This window comes from Tupaia chinensis, unplaced genomic scaffold (assembly GCF_000334495.1).
Source record: "Tupaia chinensis unplaced genomic scaffold, TupChi_1.0 Scaffold000314_1, whole genome shotgun sequence".
In the NCBI taxonomy this organism is placed as follows: domain Eukaryota; kingdom Metazoa; phylum Chordata; class Mammalia; order Scandentia; family Tupaiidae; genus Tupaia; species Tupaia belangeri.
The window spans coordinates 2,113,521-2,130,633 of record NW_006159807.1 but is presented as its reverse complement, the minus strand read 5'-3'; the positions used below and the strand labels follow the sequence as shown (position 1 = coordinate 2,130,633).

The window sequence follows — 17,113 nt, the reverse complement described above, 5'->3', positions numbered from 1 at the left end:
ATAGTGAGGAGGAGGACACTATGACCTAGAAGTTCTCAAACAGGATCAGCTATATGCTTAAAAATTGAGGATCCACCCAAATAATTTTTGTTTATGTGAGTTATCAGTATTGATGACATCAGAAATTAAAACTGAAGGGGCTGGCAGGTGGAGTGGAGGTTAAAGGCACTGGGATTCCACATGGCCGATTGTGGTGTGGGTCCTGGACTTGGTGGCTTGGTTTCTCACATTCTGTCTCTATCTCTTTACTCTCACTCTGTCCATCTCTGGTCAAACTGAAATAAATAAATGAATGAATAAATAAAGTTAAATAAAATAATTCTTTAAAAAAAACAACAAAATTAAAACTGAGAAATTCTAAAAATACTTTATTAAGAAACAACAATGAATTTATTACATGTTCACGTGAATCACATTTTTAGGAAAATTTTATTTAAAAAAAACATTTAGTGAGAAAGTGAAGAATTATTTCACTTTTTGGGAAGCAAATCTTTTAATGTTTGGCTTAATAGAGTAAACATAGTTGGATTTTCGTATTTGCTTCTTGTTTTCAATCTGCTGTGATATCACTGTCATGTAGCCTCTGGAAAACTCCATTGTATGCTCCTGAGAGGATGAGAGTAAAAAAAGGCAAATAACATCTCAGTATTATTATCAAAATGGTTTTGAGTTCACAGAACCATGAAAGGATCTCAGGACCCCTAGGGGTCCTTAGACCTAATTCTGAGAATTGTACTGCCTTTTAAAAATACACCTGAATCTCAGGGGGAAAGAAGATGCTACAGATTTTTAAAGACATTCATTATCAAAATTTTATAACAACTTCCTATTTCTAGTTTCCAGAAACATTTCTAGGTACCTGGAACTAGAAAAAGAGATTTAATTATGAATAGGCACTGAACTTTTTCTGTATGTAATGACATGATATTTTTCTTTCTCTTTCTCTTTTTTTTTTTTTTTTTTTTGAGTTTTTTTTTTTTTTTTTTTCTATAGAGCATAAGCACTCACTGGAATGACAGAGAGAGACACAGACAGAAAACAAGAAACCATCCCCCAGGGGGGATGGCCCTGTTGCAATCCCTTCTCTTCCATTCTCCTCTTGGGATTTTGGACTACATACACATGCATCCACTGTGAGTTTTAAACTGCCGGGTCCAGGACTTGAACCACGGTTGACTGTGTGGGAGTCTAGCAATATAAACATTACGCCATCTGCTGGTCTCTCTCTTTGTTTTAATGTGGTAAATCAAACAATGATTTTCAATTGACAAATCAACCAGCATTTCTGGAAAAAGTTCCCCTTGGGTATGTCCATATTTTATTTGTTAATATTTGTTGAGAATTTTTACATCTATGTTCAGAAGCAATAACCTTAGCAGGTATCAAGATTACGATGGCCTTATAAAGACTTGAGGTATGTTTATTATTTTCAATTCTCTGTAAGAATCATTTCACAATTAATAGTAATTCTTCCTTAAATGTTGGAAGAATTCACCAGTAAAGCTGAGCCTGGATTTTTCTGTGAGGAGGTTTTAAATCAAGATATGAGTACTTTTAAGTAGCTGTAAGCTAAAATTCTTATATTAATTTTGTTAATTAAGAATTTCTCTATTATTGCTATTCTTTAAATGTATCAACATAGTTATTCATAATATCCTCTTATTTTCGTTCATGTCTACTAGATCTGTAGTCCTACTATTATTAACTTTCTCTTTTTCTTTAATTACTCTTGCTAAGGAGTTCATCCACTTAATTGCTATTTTCAAAATTTTTTGGTTTTATTCATTTATCAACTACATTCTTGTTTTCTGTTTCATCACTTCCATTAGTAACACAAAAACAAATAGCAAGAAATAAGTTAAAAATGTACACCATATGTTAAAAAGAAAGATACAAAACATTTCAAAAATAAATTAAAGGAGGCCTAAATGAATGAAGAATGTATTATGTTCCTGGACTGGAAGACTAAATGTTAATATGATTGCAATTCTGCCCAAATCAATCTATTACATAAAATACAATCTCTAATCAAAATCTGAGTTGTTTTTTTTTTTTAAGTTTATTTCTTTCTTTTGTGAGAGACACACATATAGGTTCTAGTGATAGAGTCTTGCCATGCTACAATCCCCCACCGCCCCCGCCCCATTAGGATCACAGGTGAGCTTGGGCACAGTGTGTTCTGGTTGACCAGAAATCCAAACCTGGGCCTTCTGTGTGGTTCCTGCACTGTGCATTTGTGACCTACTGCTTGTGCCATCACAGCTAGCTGGGCCTTTCAGCAGGTTTTACATGCGTGGGAAAATTGATTCTACTATTTGTAAATAAATGCAAAAGATCCAGGGTAAGGCAATCCTGATGAACAGTAATTAAGGTAGAGAACTTAAATGATTAGTTAACAAGATCCACTATACTACAATTTAAGTAATGTAGAATCATTCCAGTGATGAACATATTGAAAATCTATAGCAATGGAACAGAATAGGGTCTCGGAAATGGACCCATATGAAAGACCTAACTGGTACACTGGTTCAACTGCAGTTCAGCAGATGGTCTTTTTAATAATAGCCTCTAGAAATTTCATGTAATAATAGTATTTGACTCAACTAGTAACTATGTCAGAATCCCTTTCCTAGCTGATAAGCCCTTCAGATCGAAGTTTCCCAAGGCATATTCCATAGGGGTATTAGTAACAAGAGGTCTGCAACCAAATAAATTTGGGAAATTCAGGGAACCTGTGGGTTTCAATTCAGAACCTCTAATGATACATCAATTAAATATCCATAAATAAATAAATGGTCTTTGCCTAGGTTTGTATTATACTAAAAATTAGCTCATGGTGAATCATAGATCTAAAACCAAAGAACTTTCTAGAAGAAAAAATAGGAAGGAACCAGCAGTTAGCGTAATGGCTATGTCGCTGGACTCCCATGTAGTCGACCGCGGTTTGTGTCCCGGACCCGGTGGCTTAAAACTCACGCCAGGCGCGTGTGCGTGCGTGCCCAAGATCCTGAGAGGAGAATGGAGGAGAAGGGATTGCGGCGTGACCATCCCCCCTGGGGGGTGATTTCTCACTTTCTGTCTCTATGTCTCTCTCTGTCTGTCTGGCGAGCGCACGCGCACTATAGTGAAAACCTCTCCAAAAAAAAAAGGAAACAATATTTATGATTTTGGAATAGGCAAAGGTTTCTTTCACTGTTTCTTTTTGCTATAGGTGCTTGCGCTTGCCAGAAAGACAGAGAGATAGAAAGCGAGAAATCACCCCCCCCAGGGGGATGGCCATGCCACAATCCCTTCTCCTCCATTCCCCTCTTGGGATCTTGGGCATGCATACACACATGCGCGGCATGAGTTTAAGCCACCAGGTCCAGGACTAGTACCACGGTCGACTATATGGGAGTCCAGCAACGTAGCCATTATACCATCTGCTGGTCCCATTTCTTCTTCTTTTTTTTTTGTAGAGATTTCTACTATAGGGCATGTGCACTTGCTGGAGAGATAGAAAGCGAGAAATAACCCCTGAGTGGGGGGATGGCCATGCCACGATCCCTTCCCCATCCTCCTCTCAGGATTTTGGGCACATGCACACGTGCCTGGCGTGAGTTTAAAGCCACTGGGTAGACTACATGGGAGCCAGTGATGTAACCATACTCCATCTGCTAGTCCCAAGGCAAAGGTTTCTTAAATAGGACATAAAAGGCAATGTCCATAAAAGAAAAAACCAAAGCAGATTCTACTCTAAGTAGTGTACTTTATTCTATATAAATTATACTCAATAAAAAACCAAGTAAAGAACAAAATACTGTATCTGACCAAATACTAAGGAATGAGACAAAAATTATGTAAATAACTTAATAAAGATGCAACGTGTTCTGGAAAAACCTTAGAAAAAGTTTCTGATTTGGGCGTGATATATACTACAGGAAATAGAAAAAAAAAAAAAGAAGAATACATACATTTAAAAATCACTAAATCTCACAGAACTCTAAGTAGAGGTACAATGAAAGATTAAAAGAAAGCCTGGCCTACAGCAAACTAGTAATGACTTTTCGGATAGACATGCAAATCATGACACACAACTTAAAAAATCATGCCACACAGCTAAAACACTGCCCTGAGGGCCAGCCAGCAGAATGATGGAGTTTAAGTCCTGACTTAGCAGCTTGAGAAACTATGACAGGCACTTGTGCATGCATGCCAAAATCATGAAAAACAAAGGAATAGGGACTGCAGTATGGCCATCCTTCTTGGGGGGTGCGGGGGGGTGGTGGTGGTGGTGGTGGTGGTGGTGTGTGATTTCTTTCTTTCTCTACAGTTAAGTGCACAGGCCCTATTGCAAAAGAAGAAAAGAAAACTGCCCTTACCTGAAAACTGGTAAGCAAAGGGAAAAGATCAACTTTAAAAGTCATCAATTACTCCTTCCATTAACTTATAGATTTTTATTTTTGTTTTCTTTCTAGAAATTATATATAACAACTGCATTTGACTCAAATAATTCTATAACACTGTTCTTTTTTTCAAGTCTAGCTTATTAATCTTTCAGAGCAATGTTTCCCAGACGTTTCAACAGGAGGTCAAAAACTACTTGAAGTACACCTTTTTTGCAGGACTTTTCAGAGCTTTTAATATGCTCAAGTGAAATGACTAGGGGGAATACCTAGAATAGGGCATTTCTGCCACAGCTATTTGCTGCTTGAACACTTTTTCACAGAACGTCTCATTAATATTTCAAACTCATTTTAAAAGAAACCAAAACCACAAAAGGTATTAGTCGCAGTTAAGTGTATTTTGATGGTGTTAATTTTTTTTTAGAGAGATTTTTGCTATAGGGTGCATGCGCTTGCCAGAGATACAGAGACAGCGAGAAAAAAAAGTGAGAAATCACCCCCATGGGGGCAGGGGGAAGGGGATAACCATGCCACAATCCCTTCTTCCCTATTCTCTTCTTGGGATTTCTGGGCATGCATGCACATGCACCTGGCATTAGTTTCAAGACACTAGGTCTGGGACTCAAACCATGGTCCACCAGGTGGGAGTCCAGCGCCTTAAACCACTATGCCATCTGCTGACCTCCATAGTGCTAAAATTGATCATTTAAAAACACAGGAAGAGTATCAACTAAACTATATACTAGATAAATGGTTTCTTATTTATGAAAAAAATGAAATATTTTTAATAAAAACAACCTATGAAAACTACATAACCTAAAATATAAAAAAATGACTAAATACCAAATACTGCTCACATACCTGGCAGAATTCACATGTAACTTGAATTTCATAAGTTGAATAACTTATCACGTCCTCTTTTTCATGGCAAGGATACTGAAAAACAAAGCGGTTACATGCTGTTAAAAATTTAAGACACTTGTTCAAACACAATAGAAAATAAAGCACTTGAATTATTCTCTGTAATACTACTGTCATCAAAAAAACCCAGCCAACTATTAAAAAGCTTTGTAATAGAGTGCTGCTCCTAAAATATGAACAGACACATAAATACCTTAAAATAGGTATTAATGTATATAGCTCTGTGAAAGAAGTTAAGAGGATGAAACATTTCATTCTACCCTTAAGACTATGGTTGAACAATAGTCGCTAAAAGAGTAAAAATCAGGACCAGTAGATGGTGTAATGGTTATGTTGCTGGATTCCCACATGGCCAACTACAGTTCGAGTCCTGGAACCAGTGGCTTGAAACTCACACTTGTGTGCGTGCGTGTATGCATGTGCCCAAAATCCCAAGAAGAGAAAGGACTGTGGTGTAGCCAACTCCCCTTATGGGGTGATCTCTCACTCTGTCTGGGTCTGTCTCTCAGGTGAGCACACACACCCTACAGCAGAAAGCTCTCTCAAAAAAAAAAAAAAAATTAAAAAGTAAAAATCACTGTTTGAACTCTGATATCTAATATTTCAATTTTTATATTCAAAATGTTTTATATTTTTAAAAGGTACTTAGTGGTAGTCAGTTCTATGCCTAATTTGTAAAAATGTATTTGTCCCGTAATGTAGCTGATCTATATAAGCAGTTCTCTCTTTCCTAACTTTACAATTTGCTTATCTGATGCGATTAAAGACAAGCCATAGCTACTCAAATTTCCCTACTCAGTGGGCCATTTTTAAATTCTGACAATACCTCCTCTCCTATTAACCAACCATCATCTAGTGCTAAGTAGAACAACTACAAGCTTATCTAAATAAGTCAATGGTATAAAAATGAAAGTTTTATTCTTCCTAATTGTGCTTATAAATGTGATTTTAAGAATGTCTTGCTCAGAAAAAAATAAGTAACTGCCACAGGGAAACGTGTAATTAGCTACAGTTCTGAGTCCTGAAGTAAAAAGTAGATTTGGTACAGGAGACAAAGAAGTGTCTTCCCCTGACCCAGGCAAAACTCATAGCAATAGGATTCCATTTCTCCATTCACACCCAAGTTTATCTACCATGCTGCCTGTGTAAGGAGGGAGAATTCTATGCTTCGGTCATTACCAGCAGAATGCAAGCTCAAAGAGGGCCAGGCACTTATCTTTGTGTTAACTACCTAAAGCATTGTCAGGCTGTTACATTCAGGAAAAGTTTAAACATCAACTGTATATAGACACAAAGGTGGAGGATGGGTTCCTGTGCTTGAGAAACTCAATTCTAGCAGAAAAGAGAGGAATACAGAAGTATAATTTCAGTTAATTTGGTACCAGTAAGAATTAAAATACCATAAAACTATAAAAGTAGCAGAAGGGACAATTTAATACTGGATTGTGATAAAAGTCATCACACACTTTTGTACAGAAAAATACATCATGACTTTTCTGATGACCAAATAGTTATATAAAAACTGAATTAATCTTTAGTACCCTTCTGTCTAATCATCTATTCTCTCAGCAGTACAACTGTCATGCTGCCACATAAAGCAAGTTTCTAATACGTGGTCTTTTTCCTAACCAACCACTGAAATCCCCATTCCTTTCTTGTCATCATCTAACGTATCTCACTGAGGCAGCTACACACATTAACAGGTCAAGCACCTTAAGACCTAAGTGTAAAAATTCCTCTGGGAGTCTTAAATGTTATCTCTTTGTTAGTGTGGCTAAATCTCAAGCTTCTAAAATTTAGGTTTATTTACCTTTCACAGCAAGGTTGGAAATAAGCTCATAACCAGAAACCTCAAAGGGAGGCTCTGTTAAAGTATAAACTGTTGGAGAATTGATAGCTGTTAGAAGACTATATATACCACACTACCCTCCACGGAGCATCTACAAACTACACTGATAGGAAAAAATCATTATTGTGAAGGGTAACTAGAAAGGTTCTAGGTAAAATTGAAATCAGTTTCTTTTGATTTCTTTCATCTGTCTTTTAACTCCTTAATTTTCTTGTTCTCACAATCTAGTACCATCAAAGTTGTCCTTTTTCTTCTTTTTTTTTTTTAAAGAATTACTTATTTAATATTACTATTTTTCAGTCTGCTACAGAGAAAACCAGGGAGAGAGAGGGAAAGTGAGAAAGCAAGCTGCCAGATCTGGGACTCGAACCACAAGTCGGCCATGTGGGAGTCCAGAGCCCTAACCATCACGCCACCCGCTGGCCTCCCCTTTTCTTCTTTCAGGAAACAAATATTTGCTTGTCTACTTTGTGCTTGGCACTGTAATAGATGGTGGGAATGTAATAGTGAATTAAGATAGAGGCCCACCTTTGTGGAGCTTCCAGGACAGTGATGAAACTTATGCTAGTTAATCAGGCATCCAACACAGACCTTCTTTTTCTTTTTTTTTCCCCCCTTTCTTTCTTTTTTGAGAGGTTTTTGCTATATGACGCATGCGCTCTCCAGAAAGACAGGGAGAGACAGAGAGACAGGAAGCAAGAAATCACCCCTAGGGGGATGGCCATGCCACAATCCCTCCTCCTCCATTCTCCTCTCGGGATCTTGGGCATACATGCACATGTGCCCAGCATGAGTTTAAGCCACTGGGTCCGGGACCCAACCTGCAGTCGTCTACATGGGAATCCAGCGGCATAGCCATTACATCAACTGCTGGTCCTGCAGACCTTCTTCTATATCCCCAAATTAAGAATCAAAACTATCAAGACCAGCAGATGGCATAATGGTGACATCACTGGACTCCACTTAGTTGAATGCAGTTTGAGTCTCAGACTGGTAGCTTAAAACTCACACTGTGTGTATGTGCGTGCTTTCTTAAGATCCCGAGAGAAGAATGGAGGAGAAGGGATTATAGTGTGGCCATCTCCCTGGGGATGATTTCTCGTTTTCTGTCTCTCTGGCAAGTACATGCACCCTATAGCAAAATCTCTCTCTCTAAAAAAATAAAATAAAATAAAAACTATCACTGAATGTTTTAAAAACAAATCTGATTATCAACCTAATAAATCTTACGAGAGTCAACCTGTTGGGGGCTGAATCTATACTATACTTTGAGAGAGACAATCCAATCTACCCTTTCACTCTAACCTCACTTCCTGCTACATGACCATTTAAAATTTCATTTTGCTTGCTATCCTCTGAAAATGACCTTCAATATGCATATTCTCTGGCTCTATCTGAACAGAGATGAATGTCTTCTTTTATATTATAATGTCTAGGCTCTGTTCAAATGACATTTTGTGATACCTTCCTCATAACCCAAACTGAAATTTCTTTTACTAAGTTTTCTGTGTTGTTTCTGCTTTGCTTGTAGCATCCATGTTCTCTAATATAATCCTATTACATTATCTCCACGCTTCTTTTTTTTTTGGAGAGGTTTTTGCTATAGGGCACGTGCACTTGCCAGAAATCACCCCCCAGGGGAGATGGCCACGCCGCAATCCCTTCTCCTCCATTCTCCTCTCAGGATCTTGGGCACGCACGCACACACACCCAGCGTGAGTTTCAAGCCACCAGGTCCTGGATGCGAACTGTGGTCGACTACATGGGAGTCCAGCGCCAGCCATTATGCTAACTGCTGGTCCTCTCCACGCTTCTTTTACACTATCCCACTGGTAACTAATCCTTAAATAATCATAACACAGAAGAAGGAATATGAGTTTTTGAGTCAGAATTGGCTCTAAAGGGACTAGCTGTGTGGCATAGTTGGTAGCAAATTGAACTGCATTTCTAGAAGTCACATGGTATACTATGGCTTCGGATCCCTGGGTCAGCTTGAAAACAAGCTGGGTGCATGTATGTGTGCCCAGGATTCTGACAAGCTGGAGGGATGGGGAAAAGGGATTATGGCATGAGATCCTTCCAGCTGTTTCTCTCTTTCTCACACATATGCTACTGTGAATAAAATAAACTTTTAAAAAAATTGGCTCCAAAGCCTGGCTTTGCCACTTGTAAAAGATGTAACCTTGAACAAGGTTTCAAACTTCTTTGCGCTTCAGTTGCCCACTAAAAAATAGGGGTAACATCACAAAATTGTAAATATTAAATATAGTATATCTAGGGGTTGGCAGGTGGCATGGTAGTTAAGATGCTGACTCCCACATGGCCAACCAGTTTGAGTTTTGGACCTGGTGACTTGCCTTCTCACTTTCTCTCTCTCTCTCTTGTCAAATTAAATAATAATAAATCAAATGAACTAAATAATTATTTTTAAAAATAGTATACTAAAGTTCCAAGCACAATGATTACCACATGAGGACCTGACAAAATGGCAGCTACATTTCTACTATTGTTATTAAAATTGTAATGCCATTCTAGTCATACTTATGTCTGCACTGTACCTTACCTGCTAACGGAAAGCAGTGTGAATTATTAACCCCAAAGAAACTCTAATTTGTGAAGTGTATATGTATACATTTATTTCTTATGGAAGTTTAAAAACTCTGTACCTTACTTCAGGAAGCTGCTGATCTCTATGCTGTATGATTTTAGGGAAACAGGTAACATTACATTAAATACCTCAATCTTTTCAATCAGAAAAAGTGCAATCAGTTTTTTGTTTTTTGTTTGTAGATTTTTTTTTTTTGCCATAGGGTGCATGTGCTCACTGGAGACAGTCAGAGTGAGAGACAAAAGAAAGTGAGATATCACCTCTTTTTTTGGGGGGGGCCCATGCTATAATCCCTTTGCCATTCTCCTTATGGGGTTTTGGAGCATGCACACACATGTACCTGGTGTGTTTTTCAGGTTCCCTGGACTAAACCAAGCAGATGGCCATGTGGGATTCAGTTCCTCAACCACCAGGCCACCTACTAGCTCCCAGATAGTTTTTACTGAAAAGCCAGACAACCTGAAGTTTGGGTAACGTGAAATTCAATATGATGAAGGCTCTAAAATATGACTCTCCCATTTCTCAGCAAATTTTTAATGCTTTCATTCCAATGCTTTATTACTGGTGAAAACACTGGTATCTAGTACTAGTCTAAAAGGTAAGAGATCAGTCAGACTAAATTATTCCCTAGACTAGAATAATTCAGAAATAGTACTTTAGTCATATTTAGAGATACTGGAAATATATAGTAATTTAAAATAAAAAAGATTTCATAGCTATTACGAGTAATAATCATTCCATTTGAATATGCCTTAACATTTTTGTAGGTGATTTATGTATCTTACGGACCTGTCCTTCTCCAAACTCCATAAAGTGTACCATTCCCATTTTACTGAAGTTCAAACTAGTACATGTTACATGAAATCTCACCATCTTACTCCAAAGCTACAACACTATGTTATTCGATACTTCTACTAAAGTAAACTACTGAACTATACTCGGACATGGACAAAAAGAAAAAGGAGGTTAAAACAAAATGCTCACAAAGGTAAACTAAAATTAAAATATCTCATGGGTGCCTGTGAAAACTAAATAATATAACCACTGTCAACTTTGAGAATAAACAACAGAACATAATAGGCAATAAGAAAAAACTCCATTTAAGAAATCATCTTTAATTTCATGGATAACTATAAAGTGATCACTACACATAGGCAGATTACAATAAAATGATTTAGTCTTCCAAGGTTAAAAATACCTTATGGGTTGAGCCAGTCAGGTGGTGTGGTGGTTAAGGCAGATGGATCCCACCTGGCAACTGTGCAGGACCTGGCAGCTTGAAAAACACCCTGGACATGTGTGTGTGCATGCCCCAAGATAAGAATGGAGAAGAAGGGATTGTGATGTGGCCATTCCCCTGGGGGATGATTTCTCTTTCTCTCTCTGTCTGTTTCTGGCAAGTACATGTGCTCTACAGCAAAAACTAAACAAAAAACAGAGGGCAGCAGGTGGCGTAGTGGATGAGGTGCTGAACTCTCACATGGCTAACCACTGTTTGAGTACTACATCTGACAGCTTGAAACTCACACCTTGTGCATGTGCCCAGAATCCAGGGAGGAAGGTAGAGGAGAAGGAATTTCGGCATGGCCATCCCTTCGGTGGTGATTTCTCACTTTCCCTCTTTCTCTCTTAGGCGTGTGCACGCACCCTATGGCAAATAAAAACAAACACTTCCGGATTAAAAGAATTAGACTAAAATAGCAAAGGTTAAAATTCCCAAATCTGATTGTGTCTTCCTATGTTCTCTTTTTAATAAGAGCCTGGCTAAAGTGACAAAAACATTCTTAAGTGTGTAAAGAAACATATAATACAAAATGCATGAATCTCAAAATAATTATGTTAAGTGGAAGAAGACAGTCCAAGAAAAAAAATCACATTGCATGATTCCATTTACATAAAATTGTAGAAAATACAAACTAATCCATAGTGACAGAAAGCAGATCAGTGGTTGCCTAGAAACGGGGGTAGGAAGAGTGGGAGAAAAGATTTACAAAGGGACACAAACTTTTAAAAATGATAAATACATCATGTTAAATGTGGCCATGGTTTATACATGTGTACATATAAATCAAAACTTACCAAGCTGAAAACTTTAAGTATGTAATTTATTGTAGGCCAACTTTATGTTAAAGAGCTGTTTTTAAGTCTATCTTGGGGACCAGCAGGTGGTATGGTGATTAAGGCATTGGACAATCCCACATGGCCAACCACGGTTAGACCTGGACCTGGCAACTTGCTTTCTTACTTTCCTTTTCTCTCTCTATGTGTCTCTTATGGTCAAATTAAAATAAATAAATGAATAAATAAAATTAAATAATTTTTTTTTATAAAAGTGTATCATGGGGCCAACAGAGGGTATGGTGGCTAAGGCACTGAACTCCCACATGGGTGACCATGGTTCGAGTCCTGGACTTGGCAGCTTGCTTTCTCACTTCCCCCCCCCCTCACTGTCTGTCTCTATCTGCTTCTAGTGAGTGCACATGCCCTGTAACATGAAAAAACAAATGATAATAAATAAAATTAAATAATTCTTTTTAAACAGTCTATCTTAATCTCTCTCTTTTTATTTCTATCTTAATCTCTTTTTAAAAATATAAATTCTTGGGAACAGTATATGGCATAATGGATACATCACTGGACTCGCATGTAGTCGATTGCAGTTCGAGTCCCAGAGCTGGCCACTTAAAATTCACACTAGGCATGTATGCGTGTGTGACCAAGATCCTGAGAGGAGAACAGAGAAGGGATTGCGGTGTGGCCATTCCCCCTGAGGGATGATTTCTTGCTTTCTGTCTATATATATACACACATACACACACACACGCATACGTATATATATATATATGTATGTGTATATACATACATATAAGGGTGTGTATGTGTGTGTACATGTATGTATGTGTGTATATATTCCTAAATGTGAAACTCAAAGTTTGTGAAATATCATGCCACAGTTGCATGAAGTCGAAGACAATGTCTAGTGACCATTCATAGATAGTATCTTTTAATTAATTAAATGAGTGAAATTCACTTTACTTTTTTTCCCCTTTTCCTGTCCCACCGTGAGCTTCATTCTTCATTTCACTATAAAAACTATAAAACTCAGTGTAACTCTCAGGTTTGAAATGGCAACCTGCCCTTGGTCTCCTCCTATGCAGTGGCTTTATAAGTGCCTCCAACACATTTTCAAAATTAAATCCAACATGAAGTTTATTTTCAATACTTTTTGAGATTTCACCTGGGTACATAGTTCTCACAGAGCCAATATGGTACTATACAATACTGATCAGATGTGAATACACAAAAATCTTAACTGCAAGCTCTATATGATATCTTAGGAAAAAAATTATTATTCCTCCACATAAACTACTTTCTCAAACTTCAAATGAAAACTATGACCAAAAACTTCCCTGACGTAAAGAGCAGTAACATTTGTTCCTTAAGAGACAGAGGTGGGGCAGAAAAAGAGGGAGAAGAATAAAGCTCTGAATATTCTAGCCAAAAGAAAAACTATACTTTATGGGATAATGGACGTCATTCATCCCCTACCCCCCGCCCCTTTTTTTAATGATAGAAAGCATGTGTATGCATATAGGAAAATGACAGAGAGGCATAATGGTAGAGAGAAAGCACCCTCAACAGGGTCTTGTCACGCTGAGATCCTCTTTCCCCAGCCCTCCAGCTCCTCAGGCTTTTGGGTGCCAAGCACATCTTCCATGTTTTTCAGATGACCCAAGGTCTGAACACAGCCTCCATGTGGTGTCCAGCATCGCAGTGTGCTATTACACTACAGCGGCTGAGCTTACAGCAATCATTTTAATATAGGCATAAGAGCATCCCATGAACTGAGGACATAGGTACAAAAGTGAAGGCTTCCTCTTCCCAGTTTTCCAAGACAATTCTACCTATAAACATGTACAGATTTTTTTTTTTATGATTAAAAGCATTTAATTTTAGAACCCAACACTTGTTAAAATTATACTTTGGATCCAGCTTAGGTTGGATAGCCAATCTGAACACATGGGCATGACTGTGGTTGCCTATAATCTTAGCTAATTGGGAGGCTGGTGCAGGAAGATGGTGACACTGCAAAACTCTGTCAAAACATCTATTTTTGTTTCGCTCTCTTTATATAGGAAAAAAATGCATGCTCTTTGAATTTTTTTCTGTGACAATATACTCAGAGCATTTTCTATTATATATTCTGCACAAATGACCAATTTTACATTATTCTAAAAAAACCCTTCAAGTTTGTTTTAAATGTAGTTCAGAAGGAGATCACTTGTTATTTCCTGATAATATAAACTAAATTGGACCTACTAAACATTAGAACTTCAAACCTGCTCCCAGAAAAATATAGAAGAACAAAAGAAAAAAAAAGGAATCGAAAATACCACCATTCAGTTAACTATTGTTAACATTCTAGAGTACATATTCCACTCTTGTCAGTGCTAGGGGATACATAACTATACAAATTGTAAAAATAGTATTACAACTTCATTTAAAATGCAATTATCTAAATTCTGCAACATCATTAATTAACAATTTTGTCAAATATTAGATGACATTTTCAATGCCTATATGGTTTTTTATCATATAGATAACTACCTCTCTCTTAATGTGCCAGAGGGTGCCAGAAATATGTCCATGGAGAGGGCCTGGGAACACTGAACAATAAGCACACTCAGTACCCCAGATCCTGGTGTCTAAATATCATTCTCCACCAAGAAGAACCTAACTCCTTAAAAGAAAAGTATAGGATAGGCCTTGTGCAAGAAAGTAAGGAAGGACTTAGAGGCTCAGCTAGGAAGTGAACAATCTGAGACTCAAATAAATAATAGTAGTAATAGATATATCACGAATAAAATAAAGTTCCATGAATCATACTTTGTCGCAAAGTATCTCTCTATAAAATATAGTTTAACTACTAAGGGCAAAACAGTAATTTACAGTTAAAAAAAAGCCTGGCAAATATCTTAATCAAATTATCTAAGTTAATACCATTAGATATAAGGAAAATCAAAATCATATGCCTCTGATAGAATAGAATGAGACTATCACTTCCATAACAGGCATGCCAAAGATACGGAATCTGAATCTAACCATGATGCAATAAATACACAACTCCCAATTGAAGAAAACTCTATAAAATAACTGGCCTATATAATCTTCAAAAAGTGTCACGGCCAGCAGTTGGCATAATGGCTATGTCGCTGGACTCCAATATAGTCGACTGTGGTTCGAGTCCTGGACCTGGTGGCTTAAACTCACATCGGACATGTGTGCATGTATGCCCAAGATCCTGAGAGGAGAATGGAGAAGGGATTGCAGCGTGGCCATCCCCCCCGGGGGGTGATTTTTCGCTTTCTGTCTCTCTCTCTCTGTCTTTCTGGTGAGCACACACGCCCTGACAAAAACCTCTCTCTCTCTAAAAAAAAAAAAAGGTGTCTAAATCATTAAACTCAAGGAAAAACCAAGGAACCATTTCTGACTGAAAAACATTAATGAGATCTGACGAATAATCAAAATGTGAGGTTCTAGATGGAATCCTTTTGCTATAAAGGACATTATTGGAACAGGTGAAACTTAAATGTGACTTTTAGATGGTAGGTATACATCATTATTAACTCTCTGACTTTTCGTGGTTGTGTTGTGGTTTTGCAGGACAATATCTTGTGGTTAAAAAAAATAAAGCATTTTGGAGGTAATCCCATAGCCTGATGGTAAGGGAACCTCAGCCTCCCAGCTTGGATTATAGGAACTACCACATTTGGCTCTTTTTTAAAAAGGGTCTCACTATATTGCCTAGTCTTGAGCTCATTATCCTTCTGCCTCAGGCTCCCTGAGTCACTGGGATTACAAGGGTATGCCATAGTGCTTGGCTTTTAGGTTACACTAGAAAAGGAACCTGGGCCTCCCATGTCGTCTCAGACAACAGAGCACAGAACCTTAGCTGTACAATACCACAACAGAAATTAAAATATTTTAAGTAAGTGAAAAAGATAATCAAGAAGAATTTTTGCAAGATCACTAATAGAAGCATAGAGGATGGATCAGAGAGGCCAACACTTTGTACTGAGAAAACCAGCATGTGTGTGTTGTTACAATTCTACCTGCAATCCTATCTACCTCCTGGGGCAGGAGAATTGCAACACAAGACCCTGTCAAAAATTTTTTCCTTTTCTCTCTCACTCACAAAAGTGAAAAGATATGGGCCAGCAGGTGGCATGGTAGTTAAGGCACTAAACTATCACATGGCCAAGTGGTTTGAGTCCCAGACCTAGTAGCTTGCTTTCACACTTTCTTTCTCTCCCCATCTCTGGTGAATGTACATGTCCTACAGCAAATTAAAAGAAACAAACAAACAAACAAACAAAAATAGCAATAATGATAAATTAAATTTTAAAAAAGTGAAGAAAATAAAATGAGCACAAGCTACTGCTAAGTTCAATAGAGAAAATGAAGATTTAAATTTAAGGAGTGCGAGTTAAAATGAGAGGAAAGGATTAGTTATAAAGAAATATGCCCTTAAATGGGACCAACAGATGATATAATGGTTACATTGCTGATCTCCCACATTGTTGACTGTGGTTCAAGTCCGAGACCCAGTGACTTAAAACTCACACCAGGCATGTGTGCATGCGTGCCCAAGATCGGAGGGGAGAATGGAGGAGGTGGGATTGTGGTGTGGCCATCCCCCTTGCGGGGATGATTTCTTGTTTTCTGTTTCTCTGGCAAGCACACTATAGCAAAAATCTCTCTTAAAAAAAAAAGAAAGAAAAAAGAAAAGCAATATGCTCTTAGGACAAAACTTCAGTACGTAACCCTGTTTCATGACCACTGCATGGACTGATGGCTGCCTCCCACTCACGTTTTAGGCTACCCCTTAATATCTGCTCTAGTTATGCAGGTTTTTTTAGTCAGCTCCCTCCCTTGGCCTAGAGTGCTCTCATATTCCCTTCATCTGTTCCTTTTTCAGTTAACACTGCTCACTTTAGATCTTTCTCTACTCACTCCTTCTCTATCCTGAAATTCACATTTCTCATTTATTTAGTTGTTCAGTCAAGAAACATTATGCAGCATATGAACTACATCACAAATTATGCTGGATTCGAAGGTTACCGTGATAGAAAGTCTCTACTTCATGGACCATCTATTTTATGAAAAATACTTCTAACCAAATCAGTAAACTTGAACTTAATAGTTAGTCAAGTAGCTCAAAATTATTTAATGCAGGTCTAAGTGTATAAAAATTTTAAGTATTATTATCCTTTCTTTCCTTTTTTTTTTGAGAGAGGTTTTTGCTAAAGGTTGCATTTACTTGTGCTTTCTGGAGAGACAGAGAATGAG

The 17,113-nt window shown here is 37.7% G+C and overlaps 1 protein-coding gene across 1 annotated transcript in view; it reads right to left on the bottom strand.

The window, feature by feature from the left end:
• The window catches only part of ATF2 (activating transcription factor 2), a 122,067-nt gene that overhangs the window by 89,557 nt on the left and 15,397 nt on the right, over positions 1–17,113 (bottom strand). The window contains exon 3 of the mRNA XM_006151112.2: positions 5,247–5,321. Within this exon, the coding sequence (XP_006151174.2) occupies positions 5,247–5,278 (32 nt within the window). The 5' untranslated portion in view covers positions 5,279–5,321. The remainder of the gene's footprint in view (positions 1–5,246; positions 5,322–17,113) is intronic.